A 21809-nucleotide genomic window follows, 5' to 3' on the forward strand; every position below is an offset into this window, starting at 1 on the left:
TGTGAAACAAAGTAAAATAACGAATAGAATGAAGGCAATTTAGAATGAAGGCATCTTCTCTGTAAGTTTGGTACCACTTGTAATTATAATAATTCATTTAATTTTTTTTGTTCTTGTAAGTGTTAATATTTATTTGAATTTGACACCAATTTAAATGTTCATATGTATGCAAAAAATATCATTATATTTTATCATGTTTTTACTTAATTCACTTAGTCAATATCTTGTGGGCGTGCCCAATTTATTGAGGCATGTGTTGATCATACAATTGATATAAACCATATTTTTATGAGTCTAATGCACAAATTGTGTACTAGTGTACCTAAATTACAATACAAAAACTACTTGCAACTAACATTTATCGGCATGTTGATTTTTCTTCAACGACATACGTTTTGTGAAGTTTGGATTACCAATACCAGAAAGGCGTACAAAATATAGTAAGTGATCCTTTTTATTCAGTTCATTTTTATTTTAAATCTTTCAAAACTGATATTATAATGAACATTTTTAAAATGCATTACAAAACAAAATATCATTTCATATGCATGCAATTAATTATTAAACGGTGTATTTTTTATGCAATCTAACGACTATCGTAAAAATTCAGTGCCAATTTCTGCTTATCTAAGAATGGTCACCTATTTTCTAATGCATCAGCAAATATACGAAATACCATTTCATTTTCATTACAACATACAATCAAATACTGAAATTGATGTATCATAAGGCTAAATTTCACAGTCATTGTGTGCAGATCTTGATATGATTACTTTCAACTAAGTAATGGTCACTCTAGAAACTCGTACACTTTCACTTTGTTCGTGTTATATTGTCCCACATGAAGATTGTTATCCGCATCCACACATACACTAAGGGGATTATTTATCCCGTGCTCCTCCGTGAGAAGAAACGACAAGAACTGACCGTCCTGATCCAGTAAATGAACGGTGTTACTCTCATTATCACACACCAGGATGTGACCGACGATATCAGTACAGATACCAAAGGGACGGAACTTTGAACCCTGACCTGTGTAGGTGAATTTGTGTTGTCCCATTTTATTGATCAATACAACGGCATTTTTATCGTAGTCTGATAAACAGATATCACCGTTGATGTTTTCAGTGATAAAGTGTGGATAGCTAATATATATTCCCTGGCCTTTGCTATCCTTCTGTGTGTTCTGTATTTCTTTGCCCGTCTTGTTATACCTAGCGACCTGACCCTCTCGATCCTTGTTCAACCCCACCAGAATGTCTCTGTTTATGTGGGAGGAGTGTATGCTAAGAGGTGTCCATTTTTCAGTTTTAATAAATTCAGCGACTGTTTTATCTGATGTTATTAAATTTATGATGTTGTTTTCTCTGTCTGTATAGATTAAATCCCCATCTTTGGTTACTGTGTGGTAACCTTCATCCCCGGCACTGGTTTGTATCTTCTGTAACTGATTCCCCTTCAGATCTGCATGGACATGGTTACCATAATTATCACTGACCCATATGCCGCCGGACGTATCAAGTGATAAATGATAAGCACCTTTTACACTTGGTACAGTATATTCCTTGGCTATGTCTACAGAGGAAGACAAGGAGAGTGTTCTTTTTGTAAAAGATTTCCCCCTTTCTCGTCTTCTTTGTTTTTTTGTAGGTTCTAACCGAGTAGGGAGTTTTTCCAGTGGTTTTATTCTTCTCTTCTCTGGTTTAGTGTCAGGAATTGATATTTGACCGAAAAGTTTAGCGAAGTCATCCTTACTATATTGACCAGCGGTAAATTCTGGATAGATTGACTTGGTGGTTTCAGGGATAGGTTTGATTTTCAGATATTCTGAAAGTGAGAATAGGATTGGATTGCTTTGGACTTTATCGAAACACATGTAACCGTAAATCTTAGTATCGAAATTCTTAAGATAGGCATTGTACTCCTTGTATGTATCATATTGACTCTGAATTCCCTCCTTCAGTGTTTCTTCTAGTTTGTTGACTTGTTCGAACTTTTCTGACATCACTTCATCCACCAGACCTTTCATGGACTCTGATTCAATTTTTATCAACTCTCTTATTTTATCCATGAAAGTAATAAGTTTCTTGGCATCCTCTCTAATATCTTTCTTTATTTCTTGTACGGTTGGGAGAAAATATTGATGAATGTTACGTGTTTCATCAAGGCAGAGACCGAAGTTCTTTGAATAAATCGTCTCTAGATCCTCAAACGTGTGCCCTCGGTGGTCTTGTATTGCACATTTGGAACACAGTGGAACCTGACAATTTTCACAATTCATATCTATATCTTTAGAGGGATGCTCCTTGCATTTCTCCACAGGAAGTTTTCGTTTTCGTAAACGGTAATGGACCATTTCATGGCCCTTAGTTTCTGAACCTTTCTGGTGGTCATCTTTGCATTGTTCACACATTGACCGGTGGCAAGGATTGCAGTAAAACTTGCAGTTCTTCTTGCAGTCTTCAGTGTCACACACTAAATAATGCTGGGCAGTGTCTGGTAAGTCATGAGCAGTACAAGACACCTCTGGCTTGGAGGATGCCATCTGAAGATGTAATTTTTATATTTGTTAATCTTCAAAATCGACTTAAAATATATTATATTTAACAACCATTCTGAGAGTATTGCATAAGCAATACACGTTCCCTACTGGTTTGTGGAAATTGTGAAAACGATGCACTGTTATGCAGAATATCGAACTCGAAAATTAAAAAATTGGAATATAAAAAATTAATTTTCTATAAAATATGCCATTCAGACGCGCTACAAAAGTGTAAACTTGATCTGAAGTTTGACATTTTGAAGCTGTTCAGCAAATTTCATATTATTCCTCAAACGCATAAAGAAAAAAAGTGTGGAAAACTGAAGTGGGACAGACAGACGGACGGACAAACAGACAGACGGATGACGGACGGACGGACGGGCGGACGAACGGACAGACGGATTGACGGACGCAGAGGAAAGCTATAGTCCCCTCCGGTGAAAACCGGTAGGGGGCTAATGATGCATATCAAAGTGAAAGTAAAGATGAATCTAGATCGACAAATGACATGGCATTTACAAAAATTAACATAAACGAATATTTTTTAATATATGATATGAAAATAGAATTAAGACGTATTTTATGACTCACCTGGTTTCGGTAAGCTTTGCAGTTGTGTTGTTATTTGATGGGCGTTCTATTGTTGATAAAGCGAGATCTTAAGAGATATGAATTTTTTACTTTCTAGACTGGTTTGCTGTCATAATAATAGCGTGTGCAATCGCCTTGAGTTTTCTAGTGACAGCGCTCGGAATCAAGAGCAGGCCATCCAGTCTATTTACTTCCTATTTTCAGGTAAAAATAGATTAAATCTTGGGGATATGTTTGAGTCCGAAAACAAAATGTATACTAGTTGAATCTGTATTTATTTATCTTTTTTAAATTTTGCTTTTTTAATGCAACATTTGACATTTATCAATATATCAATTTTCTTTCATCGCTTATTATGGAAACTTATATTCGTCAGTATATATATATATATATATATATATATATATATATATATATATATATATATATATATATAGTTAAATCCAAAAAATATCGCAGTGTCCGGTTTTATATATAGAAAATTTGATGCGATGCTCTATCGCGTTATTGTTAGTTCTTTATCGCGTCATCGTCATCGTATTATAAAGCGCTAACGTCATCGTCATCGTATTATAAAGCGCTAACGTTTTACTCTGTGTTGTCTTTCGTTTTTCAAATTTTCTATATATATATATATATATATATATATATATATATATATATATATATATATATATATATATATATATATATATATATAGTTAACTTGTCTCACGCTGTCTTCAATAAAATATTGTTTCTTAAATATAAATGATTGGTATGGAATCCGGATAGCGCCATGTAGTTCACTATCGCATCAACGCACCATCGACGTTTGAGTCGATAGTGAGATGCGATAGTGCGATGACGATGATGCAATGGTGCGATAGCGCGATGACGATGATGCGATCGCGCGACAATGCGATGACGATGGTGCGATGGCACGATAAAGCGATAACGCAATGATGCGATGATAGGATAGCGATGACACGATGGTGCGATAGCGATGATGCGATGCTCTATCGCGTTATTGTTAGTTCTTTATCGCGTCATCGTCATCGTATTATCGTAGCACCGCTCTATCGCCTTTCCATGGAAAGGATTACATTCCCAGCAGCCATTGCACAGCATAGCGTTTGATGACGAAGAGATGCTTGTAATTATTATCAATAGGTAGGACTTAAGATGAAATAAATTTATTACGGACGAAGTAACATGCAGATGTTTGTATCTGTTGATGCATAAATATAAATCCTGCAAATATATCAGCAGAAAAATAACTATTAAGTTATTAACCTGTACATAATTCCCATCTAAATTTAAATGAAAGTATAATACTTTTGCAATATTATAAATCATATTATGTTCACAAGTCATTAAATATTGAAAGTAAGGTAACTCTTACAATTACAATGAATATAGAGTACGCACTTTTCCCTTGGTAGTCATTCCAAAAAGTACTGGTTAAAAATATTAAAGACAAACTTTTTATGAATTTATCAAATCTAACAGCTCACTAATATACTGAAATTAAAGTTTATTTCGCTCAATATATAAAGCATATGTGTTTGTTAATTAATTTGAATGAGAATTATCATCCCCGCGTTTGAATGCATGCCTTGATCATGTGGTTTTCATAAATTGCATTTATTTCTTTGTTTATTTACCTATGATTTAAATATATATATCGTTAGCAAAAGGGTAAAGCTTATTTGTAATACCTAATTATTATTAGAGAGTCAAGTTTATCAACCTCTCATATAAAATTCGTTCATATATTCACTGCCTGCCGCGTTTTCTCTTTTCAAGTCGATGGCGCGATGATGCGATGACACGATGACGATGACGCGATAAAGAACTGACGATGACGCGATAGAACATCGCACCATCGCTATTGCACCATCGTGTCATCGCTATCGCACTATCGCGTTATCGCTATCGTATCATCGCGTCATTGCGCTATCGCTTTATCGTGCCATTGCACTATCGTCATCACATTGTCGCGCCATCGCATCATCGTCATCGCGCTATCGCACCATCGCATCATCGTCATCGCACTATCGCGTCATCGTCATCGCACTATCGCACTATCTACTCAAATGGCGATGGTGCGATGATGCGATAGTGAACTGCATGACCCTATCCGGATTCCATAGATTGGTGTTTTTTAAATTTATTATACTATATCTATTATACTAGTCTTTGCTTTTACCAGTTTTAGCATGAAATTTCGCTTATCATGAATACCTTTGTGCTAAAATCACGTTCATCCACTAGCGTGAAAAATGTTCAGATCATATGTTTTTTCAGCGCCCACCAATCGTTTCAGCTTCAATACACAACGTAAAATATAAAGTATACGGGGGTATTGAATTGCATCAGCCATGAAATAACCCGGATGATAACGTTGAACAATTGTGTGATGTATTCCGAGTGAGTTACAAATGGTGAAAATTGTGAAGAAATATAAACGATGTGTCAGTAAAGATATTTTGTATATATTCCCTTTTATCGATTTCAACTGTATTTCTTTCACACACGAAATGTGTATTTTCATTACAAAATGGTCAAAAAGTGATGGAAGCACTACCTTGGGGCAGGCGATAGGCAACGATCTTTTTTTCATTTTTTTTTTTTGGTATGGTTAGAAGAAAATATTGATGGATGTTTTAGATTCCATCAAGACAAAGAGTGAAGGTCTTTGGATAAATCGCGTCTATACTCTTAGATATATGACCTCGATGATTTAGTATTGCGCATTTAGAACATAGTGGAACATGACAGTTTTCTCAAATCATATCTATATCTTTTGATGAATGTTCCTTGCATTTCTCCACAGGAGGTTTGCGTTTTCCTGGAAGGTAAGGGACCACTTCATGGCTCTTAGTTTCTGGTGTCCTTTGATGTATGTTCATCTCCGCATTATTCACACATTGATTGGTGACAAAAATTGCAGTAAAATTGGCAGTTGTTCTTGCATTCGTCAGTGCCACAAACTATGTAATGCTGGGCAATGACTGGTATATTCTGGATATTACAGTATCCAACACCTCTTGATTTGATAATTCCATCTGAATATTGTAAGTTTATTTATCAAATATTCAACTGTTCACCAAGTCAAATACAGAAACTCTATTGTAACAATAAAATAAAAAGTGATGTGTTCAAATCATTAATTATATCACTCTGTTAGAAAGTTCCCCAACCCAGATTATTATTTTCATCATCAACAAACACACTACGGGATTGTTTACCACTTGCTGTGCTGTGATAAGCAGGGACAAAATTTGACCGTCCTGATCCCTGGGGCTGCTATTATCGCACATCAAAACGTTACCGAGAAGATCGGTACATAATCCATAGGGACGAAACGCTGATCCTTGACCTGTAATGTATAGGGAATCCTGTGTTGTCCTGATTTAGTCAACGCTACCACAGCTTGTTTGTCATAGTCTGACACACAGCTATATCCCTTGATGTATATATATATATATATATATATATATATATATATATATATATATATATATATATATATATATATATATATATATATATATATATATATATATATATATATATATATATACTACAGTCTTTGTCCTTTGTCATCCATCTGTATTTTTTGTATTTTGTCATATGCTTGGTTAACACTCATCGGCTTTACTCATTCCCACTAGTATATCCCCATTGATTTTTGAGGAACATAGTCTCAGTGGTTCCCAGTTTCTTTCCTAAAGAGTTCAGTGATTGTATGACACGTTGTTATTTTTTCGACAACATTCATGAATTCGCACTGTGTGACTGCGTGGTTGCCTTTTGATCAACCGCTAGTTTCTATTATTTTTAATTATGGTCCGTACTTGACTCCAATGTTGATCTATATTGATATGTTAACCATTCCATTTTTTGCTTGTATTCACACAAGGTTGAGGTTTTTATTCATGTCACGGACTTTCCTTATCCGTCTTTGATTAGTTTCGTTAGTTCTCGATGTCATTCTGTTTCCGTAGCCTACTTATTACAGCCAATGTCCGAGAGAGCTATTCCTTGCGGTAATGAAATCCGCGAAACCCTGTAATTATCGGCCATCTTTTTCAATTTTCTTGGATGGAATCTCGTCACTTTGAAGATGAACTCTATTCAGTCCATTACGCAGGAAGGAATTGCGGTATTAGTTTCCATAGGAACGGTTTTCTGAAAGATTGGTTTTTGCTTCTACCTCGTCAATCCAAAGACAAGTACCAATTTCGGCAAAGAGTGCCTGTCCATTACCAGATTGAGTGTGCGAATTTTACACATTAGTAATTGATCATAATTATATCAAAAGGGAAAAATCAGGGAACAGTTTTTTTTTTTGGATCGTCTTAATTACCAGTTCGTCCTCCCTAATTTTTTCAAACTCGAATAATATACCAGAGTTTGTCATAATCTATAAATTTACGTTATGGTAATATTATCCATTTTTTTCCACTGCGCATAGAAACAGATTAATATTTTCATAAGCAAGCAGGTACAATGTACTCTCCATCCAAGCAAGAGTATAAAAAATCGTCCATCCCTGTCGAGAAAAGAAATTCACTGAAAATAAATTTTAAACTGTTATGATTTCATCCGGGGATCAAGACGTTTTACACCGAGGCGAGGGAAAATTGTGTTTACCACTGGAGGGAGTTACCAGTATTACCATTCTAAAATCTACTTATTGATATTATGCTTTAAATTTCGTGGGGGCCTAGACCACATGACCCCCCGCACCTAAATCCACAGATATGCACCTAAATGCAATGATATAAAGTACATCTTTTTTAACTGAAATTATAACATTTTAATAAGGATGTTTTTTTTCATATCTATTACATCAACACAAATGTAGTCCCCCGACTATTCATTACATTTTTTCAAAGGAAATAGGTTTTTTCGGTCATAACAGCTGAACAAATGTAGTCCTCCCGAATTATTTCACTCTAATTATCTCAGATCAGTGCAGCTCTATTAACCAAAGAAAGACAATCCTTCCTCCAAGCATCAGGGCCAAATAAGCTCACTGAATAAAAATACATCTTGACTTTAGTATAAAATTACGTGACCTTGAACTATATTTTGTTTATCATAATGACGCATCCATTTAAAGATAATTAAAACATTCTTACCATCTAAATTCATCCTAAAGACATCATAACGCAAGTGCTTCAAAACAGTGAAGGATTGTTTTAATAATATTACTAAGAGTTGTCAAACACATTATATGTATTACATAGTACTATTAAAATCGTTCTCATATTTACAAAACAAACAAACAAATGTAACAAGATATTTGTAATAATTCATCTTGAATATTTTTTAATACATGAAAAATAAACATCAGAATCAACAGAAGAATTCATTTATAAACATACATCAGGTATAAGTATAGATTGTCTTTCACCAATAAACATTTTTTTTAATTGTCAATGAGTACAGTACATATAACTAATTCAGATAAAAAGACAATACATATTATCAGCTTAAAATGATAGCATTCATAAAAGTATGAAATATATACGACATTGAAAAAAAAATAAACCCCAAAGCTATTAAAACAATTACTTACATTCATCAGAGGTATTATTATGAAAAATGTGCAGTGTATGCAGTCTACACAAATTTTCCTTCGTAGAACAAGTATTATTACGAGGGAAAGGCAAGCATATACAATTACATATGTATATGTAATTCAAAGAATAAAAGAAAAAAATATAAATAAGTCAACAATTAAAAATCATACAATTGCAGATAATTATTTGGAATATGATTTCTCATAAATAGTTCACTAGAACGAATATACAGGTAGCACTCATGATGTCCAATTAATCAATTTATCAATCAATCAAACAGTCAATCAATCAATAAAATAGAACTACATGTAATTTATAATTCATATTAAGCATTGATGAGTATTACTGAAGCAAAACATAAAAACAAGTATATGCCCAATTTTTTTTTACTAGTAACCTTTTTAGTATGCAAAGATGTGGGAAATAAACACAAAAAAATGTATAAAACGTTAATGCTGATATTGATTGAATAAACATTTTATAAGCTTTATCAGCTGTGTGTTTTTCACTAATGAATTGAGCTTGTGCTGGCAAAAAAAAAAAAGATTACAAACAAGCTGATGTCATTTAGCACACATTCAAAATCTTTCAATTTAGAACGAAAGAAGGAAAAAGGACCAAAATCTGCAAAATTTAAGATGTTTCATGTAATGCCACATAGCAAAGCAATACGTAACCAACTGAACCTTAAACATTCAATTTAACCTTGACCTTCAGGTAAACACTTCATTCACCTCTGACCTTTATAGTCACAAGGTATAAAGTTTCTATCAAAGCATCAACTATAAAAATGTGAAGGTTACAATTGTAGACAGAACTAAAACAATAACAAACCAAATTAATTAATCTTAGGAAACATGATTTTTTTTTTATCACATCTTCAATATTAACATATCAATATGTTCTTTATATTTACATTGGTTCAACAGAAAATGATAAAAAGATTGAGGAACAATATACATACAATGATAAACATGAACAGAACTCTCATTGTAAGCACTATATTGAGGAAACCAGGATATTGATTGGTTTTGTATCATTTTTAAAAATAAAATTAACAGCACACACCTTACATATACAGTTCCCATGTTAAAAGAACATCTCACATCAGGGTTGACAGAAATTGAAAAAATACAACAACAACAAAAAGTTCTAAATCAGCACTTTTTCATGGGTTGAATTATAAATCACAGTTTCACAAATCTATTTGTCAAATAATCTACCAGTCATATTTTTTTTAATGAACTTCTCTACATATATAACAATAACTTTCTTATCTTTCTTATCTATATCCTGTAAGTAAAAAGGCAGCAGGAAGAATTTAGTCACAAAAATATTACGGGTCACTCAGATGTACATGTAGTCATTTCTGATCACCAATCAGATATGGTAATTTCCAGGTGAGTAGATTGGGAAGCTAAATTGTCAACAAATCAAACATCAGAACTGTCTTAACTTTTAAACATGATATTTTTTTTATCCATAAACTGTTATTTAATAAAGAAATCTAAATAATTTAACCTTATTTTTTTTTTTAAACATTTTCCTATACCGTTGAAAAAAGATGTTCATCTTAAAAAGGTAAAGCCTAAAAATCCATCTCTTTTAAACATCTCTAAAAAGCTGCCCCAACTGTAAACCTTTCCAAATTAATATTTAAAGAATGCATTTTAGTAGTACATGAATATTGAATTTATGTAAATTGACAAATACTGCCAAAACATCTCCAAGGTTTCTATAACTTTCTGTCATTTCTTCATGGTTTAAATTTGAAAACTTCAACTAGGATGGTTTCATCTTAAACACATATATTCACAAATAGGATATAAATTTCCTCTAATAGATTATATTGAAAATCATATACTATTCAGTTATAAGTTCTCTCTGGGGTTTATTTAAATGTCTTAAATTACATCTAAAATGAGACCAAAAAATTAAAGTGTACTGCACTACTTTCTTCTAAATAAACTTCTAAAGCCCCCCTTCCCCTTGGATGCTGCTTTATTCTCTTCTTTCTTCTTCTTCTCTTCCTCCTTCTTCTTTCTCTTCTCTTCCTTCTTTTTCTCATTTTCTTTCTTTTTCTCCTTGTTGTCATATTCTTCCAAGAAATTTGGATTTTGTTCCAACAAAACTTCAACCCTGCAAAAGAGAAATTACCTTAACATTCGTTTTCTTTCTTTGTTTTACTCTTGCAATAATCATATAAAGTGCAGGTTTGAACAGAATGTAAATACACTCTAGCATTTTGGCTGTGATAAGCATATGCATGTTTGAAAACTAAATAAAAATTTATTGTCTTGCTCTTTAAACCTGTCCGACCTGTTGATCTACACTTACCTACAGATGCCTATGTACATGCCTTCTTTATTTTACTTATATACATTTCTATAATTGCCTGTGTGTTACCATATTTACCTATATAAAGACAATATGCATGGGTATTAAATTTGTGGATGCATGATCTATCATACTAATGTTTTAATTTGTATACCATTTCTGTGGGGTTATTTTACGCCGTTTTAAGCTTTCCGCTTAACTACTGTAAATTTCTATCCATTACACTGCTATGGATAAAAAAACCTGTGGGTTCCAATGATGCCTTATTTACTGATACATATCTGTTTACTTGCCTGATGTGCTGCTGTGCTGTGCTGTGTGCCTGCGCGGGGATTAGGAGGGGGAGGTGAGGGGTTCGGGGGAGTGAGAGAGAGGGGAGTTATCTGATGTGGTATGTGGCTGTAGGTATCTATCATCATACCTACAAAACAAACATAAACATTTACCTAATGAATGCATATACATGTTAGCCATATAATTTGACACATTTTATTCAAGTGATAGAAATAATGAACAGCATAAAACAAATATTATCCAAAAGGATTAACTTACAAATATAATATCCAATGCAATATCATCAAACAAAAAACATATATTTTGGATCCCTTTTTGTGATTATAAATAAGAACCCTCTCCATACAACAAAGATGAAATCAACTTCTTTCATTAAAAATAAATCTACTTCCCATGTTAAATCAAACAAATCTGACACCACCTTAATATTGACAAATAGAAGGTATTTCTATTAAAATGTAAAAATGTAAATGTAAAATGTAGACCTTATTAAACTATCTTGAATGCACATGTCAAATTATCTATATACTGACCAGTTTCCATGGAAACTCGACCCAAACCTCAATTTTTATCAAAATTGACCATCTTTACTGCAGAGTTATAAGAAAAGTTGTATTTATACCATATAATATAAAACACAACTCGGACCCCCCCTGGCAAACACAATTATCCTTCGGACCCCCCCTGGAAAAATTTTCTGGATCCGCGCATGAGAACCCTCTCCATACAACTAACATGAAATCAACTTTGTTTATTAAACATAAATCTATTTTCGATGTTAATTTAACAAATCTGACAGAACCTTAATATTGACAAATAGAAGGTATTTCTATAAAGAACCATTCCCTATAAGCACTTAAACTTTTCCAGCACGCATAGAAACCAATTTTGCCGAAAATTTTTCAAAATGTAGACCTTATTAAACTATCTAAAAATCACATGTCAAATTATCTATATACTGACCAGTTTCCATGGAAACCCAAACAAATTTTTATCAAAATTGACCATCTTTACTGAGAGTTATAAAAAAAGTTGTATTTATACCATATAGTATAAAACACAACTAACTGAAATCCACCCCTGTGACCGATCTAATAAATGATTTGAAACACAACTATCATTAGATCTAGCCTTGACTGATTTGAGATAAAACAATCTTAAAGACACAACAGTCTTAGATCCACCCCTGTGGCTGGTTTTGGGACACAATTATCTTAGATCCACCCTTGAAACTGATTTGTAACACCACTAAAGTAGCTTAGATCCACCTCTGAGACTGATTCGAGCAACAACTATCTTGGATCCACCCCTGTGGCTGTTGTACTCACTGTTGCACTAGCTCTGGGACAAAGATGTACTCCATTGGAATGATCTGACCTAGTTCTGACAGGGACCGCACAAACCTCAGCTTGGAAGAGAACTTGGCACTGGAAAAAAATAATAATAACCAGAAATGATAATATATACAATTGTTTTGCAGGAAAACATTTTATAACACCAATTGTTCATAATCCCTTAGTTTACCAGTACTACCATTGAAATATTTTTATGACATCATTTCATAATTTTTTCTAAAACAAATCTGAATCATAACAGAAACATGTACCGGTACAATTCAAACTACCTTGCTTGATTAAATTCAATTTTTAATTACTTTAGTAATATCATTTCTTAATGAGGCTAGATGATCAAAAAATTATCCTACAGATCTACTTTAGAATTTTACATAGGATATTTCAAGCCATAAAATGTCATCTAGTAAAGAAAAAATCCAAATATTTTAGCAATTAAATCTGAATGATTTCCTATAGCTATATATAGAGCTCTTCTTTTCAAGGAGATACATATGGTCTAAAATGATGATGACTATCGAGCCTTCTTAATATATACACACTGCAATATATATACATCTCTACCTTATGAATGGCCTAGTCATCATAACAATGGTTCGTAACCAAAGAGTTGGATGAACTAACAGCAGCGATTTCAGGTTCTTACGAAGTCTGCAAAATAAAAGTAAAGTAATAAGTTTTAACATGTACTAAATCTATTGCTGTTGAACAATACAATTTCAACAAGTGCAATTTCAAACAATGGTTTGCTCTGGGTTATTGTTTTTTGTTTAATTCTATCATAAGAAAAAATAAATGCAATGGCGTACAGTTTCTTGACTGCATCTTCATTAGATTGTTAAACATCAAGTTAAATGCTATTTAATAAGTCAGTTGGCAAATAGCAAAGGGCAAACAATTTTTTTTTAAACAAAGATGGCTAAAGCAGGAGTAAGATCACCCTCCCCCCTTTCAGTCGCTGTGAAGTTTGACACAGACTCAGCTAACTGGTAATTGAAAATAGACAACCCCCCCCCCCCCCACCCCTTGAAATAAAAGAAACAGATCTAACTCTGGGCTATTTATATTTCAAAGAATTCATAACATTGTCTGCTTTGGCAGAATAAAATAAAAACAAACTAATTATTTCAAATCTAACTCCCACCTCCTGTCAATCATCTGGTAACATTTTTTCAGCCAACCGAAACTCGGCATCTGTCGTCGAGGGGTGGCACCATGGAAATACACAATCATGTAGTCCTCTGCAACTAGTGTCTCCAGAGTACTTATCACATACCTAGATAATAAAAAAATCATTACTTCTGTAAAATGGAAAAAAAAAAATACAAACTTTTTAAAGTAATAAAAGAGAAAAAATAATTGCTCATTGAAACTTCTTGAACAGCAACAATTACTATGTCATCATATTATTAATGCATTGAGACCAAATTTCATGAAATGTCAATATTTGTAGGCGCATAGTTTTACGTCTTTTCCTGACTTTACTTTACAATGAATTTAATAACACTATACATGTATTTCATTAAAGTACCGAAGATGTTCTATCATAGGTGAAGAGGAAAATTAAATACAATAATTCAACAGTAATAGACTAACTAGGTCTAATATGAATTTTTTTGAAATGTATTTTAAATTTTTAAAAATGTATTCATTGGAATACTTACATGAACAAGTTATCCATTACATACTGATAATGTATTCATTGGAATACTTACATGAACAAGTTATCCATTACATACTGATAATCACGTCTACTCCTATCTGGAAGGTAGCAACCCGAAAATATGATAATTGCATTAAGTCCATCACCATAGTAACCTGAAAAAAAATGAAATTCTTTTAAAACATGGTATACCTTTTATTCTTCCATTTTTTCTTTTTAACTTTGAAGAACTTTTCCCATTGTGATCAAATGTCTCAACATGTCGCATGTGTAAGATGAAAACTACATAAATTTGATATTGACTCTCTTTGACTGTAGCCATAGTAACCTATTACAAAACATTGATTCAGAACTGACCTCCATGAGATAACACCTTTTTATAAGGCTCAATGACCTTGAGGTCAATCTTCATGGTCTTCCCTCCAATTTCAACTCCTTTCCAAAGTTTGGCTTCCTTGTACTCTTCCCTAGCTGAGAATTCTGGGAGTGGATCCGTCTGTTTAATGGGTGTGTCATCTGGAGATAGAAACATGACTATTTAAAGGGTTTTTTTTAAACAAGGTTTTAATTGGAAGTCAAAGATGGGCCAGTCTTAGACTAATTGACATTTTTATGAGAACAAGTTACTGTAATATGTGATAGTTAATCTTATGAAATCAAAGATTGAAAATAATACATGTATATTTTATCTATTAGAATGATATACTACAGGCTAATGCACAGACAACTGAATATATCAGGTACAGTTAAAGAAAAAGGGTAGGAAATTGTTTTGGAGAGGGAGAAAGAGAGATGTTGGAAAAAAAGAGAGAAAGATTTGGAGAGAGAGAGAGAGAGAGAGAGAGAGAGAGAGATTTGGAGAGAGAGAGAGAGAGAGAGAGAGAGAGAGAGAGAGAGAGAGAGAGAGAGAGAGAGAGAGAGAGAGGAGTACTCACTTTCCCACTCCAGTCCGTCTGCCGGGTCCATCCCATCATCCTCCAGATCATCGCTCAGTATGCTGAAGTTGGCCGTGATCTTCCTCTTCGGATGTGCACTGAGGGAAGTATTCCTCACTGAAATAATCACCCATTTAGACTGTGAGCATGCATTCCTTGTAACAAACAGTGACATTGTATTGTTCAGATGTGAATAAAAAATAATAACTGGTAATGATTTGTAAATTTCTATGCTGCTTTGTGTCAAATCCTGAGAATATAAAATTATGAGCACTGAATTTTGTTATAATTTCATATATATGTAATTTCACAATGGTCAGGAAAATTAAAACAATCAAGAATTTAGAATCTGTATGGTGTGTTCCTTGCAATTGTAACAATGCCACAGATATTAATCATTTAGTTTCATTAGAAATCTACAATTATAACAGACTATGCAACACTAATTAATTATCAGTTGATTAAAGTTTTCAATCTTTGAACATCAGGCAAAAAAGGCAATGTCAATAACTCTGATCTCAGATTTAATGAGTGACTGAAGCCCTTTAGGTGGCTGGGGGGTCAAAATATAGTATATTGTTATATTCAGTAGTATATTCTCACTATATAACTCTATATAGACAAATAGTCAATAACTGTAATATAAGCTTGTCGGAAAAATATTGACCAGTCAATATTTTTTTTATATTGACCGGCTAGGAATAATATCTAGAGAACATTCCCTCTATTTCAAATAATCGCCTCTGATTTGTTGATTCGTAAACGATGACGTAAATAACTCTTCGCGACTCCAAAACAAGGTGACGTTATAATAGACAGTCAGTAAAGGCAAGTAAACAACGGACACGCAATGCGACGGTTTGCTATCATTACGGATATAAGGATTTGCGAATCACTGTGAAATGTAATCAGGTAGAACGTCTGTATGTTAATTCTTACGGTCGGAGGAATATCATCAGTGACCGTTTGATGCTGAAGATATTTTGAAAATGAACTTTGCACAAAATTGAATTCGTGAAATCTTTGTTGAGCTGAGAAAATTGCGGCGATCTGTTTTCAATTACTTTCTTAAATTTTGTTTTGTTTCTTCATATAACAAAACAAATGTTGACTGTGTTTTCGGGCAACATTGATTATATTAGCCCCCTTGGGACGAAAATATTGCCCGACGCGCTCGGGGGCTAATATAATCAATGTTGCCCTCAACCCCAGTCAATATTTGTATAATATAAAACCATCAGATTTATTTGAAAATTTTATAGGCGATTTCTGAAGCTATCAATTACTACTTGATAAAGAAAAATTTCTTATATTTTAATATAAAATTTTATCATTTTCCATTATCTTTATATGGAGCTCTTCTTTTAAAGGAGATCAATATTGTCTAAAATGGCAGCCACCCCCCAGCCCCCTTAACGAATTATTGAAGGGTCATGCCAAAGCAAGTATAACTCTGACCTCGACGATTTTCCGTACTGGAGTGGCTAGAATTACTGGAATGTCTGGACCGGGAACCTTCCGAGTCACTGGAATCATCGGACACGTTTTCCGCGGGGGGCATTCCTGGAATGTCATCCTCCTGCCATTCATCCGCCAGGTCAAGACCTCCCAGTCGATCCTGTGGTCACAAAAACAATATAAAAATCAAAGTACTGAAAGTATCTGTAGACAATGACATGAGTATGATTCATGCGATATTTAAGACAGTCCCCTAAATTACTCTTAGCACTGCAGGTAGAATAAGCTTATCACAGTCCACTTTTTTAAAAATATGTTTAAGCAAATTAATAAACACAATGAAATTTTGTTAACCCTTGTTATGATATTAAAAACTGTGAAATACAGTAAAATGTAGACAAAATACAGAATTTCAAATTGGACATGACTGTATCTCATAATAACTGAATCATGAATTGTTAAATACAATACCTTGAGTTTGCTGTCTGATTCCGTCATATCATCACTTGGATTTTTCTTGCTTTCTACCAAGACCTGAAAAAAAGTAGATATCATCATCAGGAACTCATCAAAATCAGTTGTTTACAAATCAATATATTCGTTTTTGTTTATCGTACATTTTTAATGACTTATCCCCATTTGCAAGAATGACTTAAGAACCTCAAACCTCCAGACCCCCACACTCCTGTGAAAACCACCTAACTTTAAATCCTTGTAAATGATAAACAGAGTTTGTAAAAAATATCACAGTATCAATTTCTACACATTCTGTGTATTTATGATCACCTCTGCAACCTCATAAAATAAATGAAAATCACTAATTTCCATCCTATTATTTACTAACCTAGGGTTAGTTTTTTTTTTTGTTCTTTTTTTTTGGGGGGGGGAGGAACTGTGTGTTTCCAAGAAATTCTATGACTCTTAATGAAATTTTTTTAAATGATTAAAAAATAAAATTAAGAAAGTTAAAGCTTTCAGTTCTTTTTTTTTTTTTTTGCTAACCTTCACTTTATCAGAATGTGATTGTCACATTTTAAGATAATCAACTTTCTATCTTGACCACTAAAATATACATCAATATTACATATCAATATAGAAAATTGAGAAAAATACATATACATGTACATGTAAATATAATCTTGACTTCTGAGAGATGAACTACTTCCACGAGATACTATATGATTCTTATAAATGAGATTTTTATGATACAAAGTTTTAGCTTTCAAATCTTTTTAGCTAGACTAATTATAAGATTGTGACTGTAACATTTAAAGATAAGCATTACTTTCTGTCTTGACAAGTAAAATGTGCTTCAATATCATTTTAATATGAAAAATTCAGACAATATACAATACACATACATATCTTGACTTCTGAAGATAATATATGCCCCTCTAATTTGTAAACAAAGTTATAAGTCTAATACCTATCATTCAGGCATCAGATCAGTGCATCAAGGGTTGTGAAGCCCTGATGGAGTTATAATGAACATGCATATACATAAGTTATATTTAATCTTTAATATTTTGGACAAATACACATGTATAATTATTACAGCTTAAACATTAAGTCTCCAATTCCTGTTGGACTTGTCATGTTTTCATGGAATTCAAATTTTCTAGAAATGTTAAAATTTGAATTCTACAAATACTGATGACATTATAATACAAACACCTGACCTTTAGATGAAAAACTAAACGCAACATGTTTACTTACATCATTATTATAACTCCTCCTATATATTTTGTTTCGACAAATACAAGTTAGTTTTAAACATGTAGTTGCTTTCAAAATATATGTTCATCACTTCAAAATATATGCATAAACATGCGTACAGATACATATCTTATGACTAAATTGTTGTGTAAAAACCCAAATGATGAAGTGAAATATATGACAAGGGTACAAAGTTGATCATCACCGAGGCTAATAGATCATTTCAATGTCTAAGTACAAGTAAACACATAAACAAACATGTGCACATGTACATGTACACACATTACACTTTCACATGCACACTAATATCCTCCTTGCATGTCACCCCCCTCCCCTTCCTCCTCTAAGTTTAGTAATAAACATAATAATAACATACCAACAAAAGGGGGAACTAGAGATATATTGCTAAAATACAGTAATCCTTCATCAATTACTGTATCAGAATTTAACACATCAGCAACTTTTGAGAAAGAATCCCCGCCTTTATACCCATCCTTACCATTCAATACGTGGGTCGTTGTCAGAGCTGCGTACTAGGAGGGTGAGCCATCAGTAGACATGTTGGAAAACACAGGAAGCTGACTACAGTGTGTGTGCATGCTAATCAGGTCATTACTTACACATGTTACAGGGTGAGTCAAAAGTGATGCACCTATACAGGGGTCAAAAGTGATGCACCTCTACAGGGTGTTTCAAAATCTGGTAGCAGTAGCTTTGCTCTAAGTAAACACACATCTTCAAGAACTATTAAGGTGTGTCAAATATAAATAAATGTATTTGCTTATCTTCTCTAATTGTAACCTTTGTTAATTATCTCTCCAAATAAATTGAGCCTCAAATATGCATCTTGAAAATTGCACCTTCCCTCCTCAAGGCTACTATTAAAATATTACAGAGTGAGCCCAAAAAATTCAGCAATATTGAATCCCAACTTCTAAACTCTAAAACATTTACCAGTAATTTAACAAAAAACCAAATTTAATGGCATAAAAATAAAAAATAAGTTTATATTTTTAAAGAAAATGTAAGTTCTGTAATAATTATGCTTTTAACAAGAACAGGACCTTTCCCCTTAGTGAGTTTAAATCATCATGATCATTGCATTCAGTTAATTTAAAACATCTAAACGGTCAATTTTGATTTTGAAATTAACAAGATTTTGACCATCAAAGATAACAAACGGCAAAGATTCAATTTTAGGTTTGTAAAATGTTTGGCAAATTGCTTTAACAATAAACGATGGTAATTTTTATCTATTTGATATGATATCTATTTGATAACTAGACATTATAACTTAAAGAGTCCAAGTGATAATAAGATTCATCTTCTACATTTAATGATTAAATTACAAATATCCTACTTTGGGCCTCTCAAACTTTAAACTCATTTCTAAATGCAGCCCAAATCATTGTAACAAACAAATTATATTTTTAAACTTCCTTTTTCTGACAGTTTTATTTAACTTGGTATAATACAGTAAAGAAATTAAACTATATAAAAACGCCAATCTACATGTAAACACAGTATTGTTTTCTTACAACTCAGTACACAATGCTCTTCTTATCAATATCATTGTAGCTCCTACATGTGCGTGATACACCTTTAATTAATTATTAATTAATTAAAACAATATGGATGAGGTAAGTATTTTCCTACCTGCTGTGTTGTACCTCTTGAGTATATATCTGTACATCTACATGCATGCACAAAAATGTATTCTTTTTTTTCAAAAACACTATCTATTTCCTTGTACAGAATAGGTTTTTTCCCTCTCAAAAGAAAGAGTTCATCATATTATTCATTTTCAAATGATTTTAAATTTCCTGAATGCAGTTATCATATTTTAGCACTTTATTTACAAATTCAATACACAAATTCAGATAACATTTTATGCAGAGTGCACATTCTTCATACCATACCCCCCCCCCCCCCCCCCCACACACACTTTTTTTTAATAAACATACACTTGAAATTTGTTTGATTCTCGTTTGATAAATAATCCTTTTGAAATGCCAAAAATTATGAAATTTCAGATATAATCTATTGAAAGTTAAGAAACTTGAGTGTGTGATGTAATTTTAGGATTGGGTTTTTAGAGTGATATATAGCTGCAAATCATATAGAGATAGGAAATAGCAGGTATGACGTGCACGTGTCTATTATAATAAGAGTTCATTTTTTATGGTGTTTTTATTCAAAAAAATTTACACAGATAAATAATCAAGATCAATAATTAAAGATTTATCTATTGTTTGTGCTAACATTAACTGTAATATATGAGAATTTGGTTTCTTTGAGAGAGAGAGAGAGAGAGAGAGAGAGAGAGAGAATTATAAACAGAGATCAAGAGACCCGGGAGAATTGATTTGGTTTTTAATTTGATGTTTGCAATTTAACTCTGATAATAATATTTGAATAGGTTGATGATTTCAAAATGTCTGTCATGTAAAGTTAATGGAGGGGGTACAAAATGGTTTGGGAATAAGTAAAATTAAAGGTTGTGAGGGCAGTTATCAGGCTTTATATCAATTCTCAGGGAGGGTCACTCGCAGCTAATCTCTGTTAATTATAGAATTAACATTAAGATTGATAAACATCAGTTGTGAGCTTCAATTATGTCTTGTTTTCCTATTTCTAATAAAGGTAAGGAAAAGTAGATTTTTATATTATAATAACAGTAATCTCATTAATATTCATAACACTACAACTCCACATAGTTACATGCTGTGAACACACAACCTTTTTTGATTAACTAACTCCTTAGCATAAGAAATCATCCTCTGCATCCAGAACACCCCCCCCCCCCACCCCGACACCCTATCCCTTGACACCCTATCCCTTGACACCCTATCCATATCTCACAATATCATTATAGATCAACTTACCTACCAAATGCACCCTTACAATCCCACAGAAAAATGCCTTAGTCTAATTTCCTATAGAAATCCCCTGCCGGATACATCTATATATACACAGTAGATTTGAATTTCATTTTGGTGGTCGTTATTAGAGCCTCCCCTCTTTAATTTCTATTAGGCTTTATCCTGGTTTGGGTAAACAGTCATGGACTGTGATAACATTCCAAGAGATATCAGGAGGATGGGGTGGATTATAGAGATATACAAGTAACATTAGGTGTAGCAAGTCTGTCAATATAGTAAAATGCTGTAAACGTATTACGGTACATCTGGCTGTGTATTCTATTTAGCGTTTTTGGCGGAAAACACCGTCCACTAAATCTGAAGTACACCTCCAAATGTAAAATATATAAGTACTAGATAAATAGGTACAATCAGAAATGCGCTTAATCAAATCCACACTAGTAACTTGTTAAAAAATCATATT

General features: G+C 32.9%; 2 protein-coding genes across 3 annotated transcripts in view; both read right to left on the minus strand.

Moving 5' to 3' along the window:
* Window positions 1-456: 456 nt before the first annotated feature.
* LOC128170503 (uncharacterized) lies at window positions 457-3239 on the minus strand. Its single transcript, XM_052836280.1, has 2 exons — window positions 3134-3239; window positions 457-2545 (listed from the first exon to the last, which is right to left on the minus strand). Exon 2 carries the CDS (start codon window positions 2543-2545, stop codon window positions 791-793), a length of 1755 nt encoding a protein of 584 aa, XP_052692240.1. The 5' UTR covers window positions 3134-3239; the 3' UTR covers window positions 457-790.
* Window positions 3240-9009: 5770 nt separating this feature from the next.
* Window positions 9010-21809, minus strand: part of LOC128170489 (protein prune homolog 2-like) — a 39769-nt gene continuing 26969 nt past the window's right edge. Inside the window, exons 13-22 of one of the 2 annotated variants that reach the window (XM_052836260.1) lie at window positions 17220-17282; window positions 16749-16908; window positions 15291-15407; window positions 14713-14871; window positions 14408-14510; window positions 13837-13968; window positions 13257-13343; window positions 12669-12767; window positions 11340-11467; window positions 10711-10848 (exon numbers count right to left, since the gene is read on the minus strand). In XM_052836260.1, the coding sequence (XP_052692220.1) occupies window positions 11380-11467; window positions 12669-12767; window positions 13257-13343; window positions 13837-13968; window positions 14408-14510; window positions 14713-14871; window positions 15291-15407; window positions 16749-16908; window positions 17220-17282 (1008 nt within the window). In that variant the 3' untranslated portion in view covers window positions 10711-10848; window positions 11340-11379. Of the gene's footprint in view, window positions 10849-11339; window positions 11468-12668; window positions 12768-13256; window positions 13344-13836; window positions 13969-14407; window positions 14511-14712; window positions 14872-15290; window positions 15408-16748; window positions 16909-17219; window positions 17283-21809 lie in introns of both variants that reach the window. The other variant, XM_052836259.1, reaches the window with a different exon arrangement.

The sequence above is a fragment of the Crassostrea angulata genome, chromosome 2 (genome assembly GCF_025612915.1).
Source record: "Crassostrea angulata isolate pt1a10 chromosome 2, ASM2561291v2, whole genome shotgun sequence".
Taxonomy (NCBI): domain Eukaryota; kingdom Metazoa; phylum Mollusca; class Bivalvia; order Ostreida; family Ostreidae; genus Magallana; species Magallana angulata.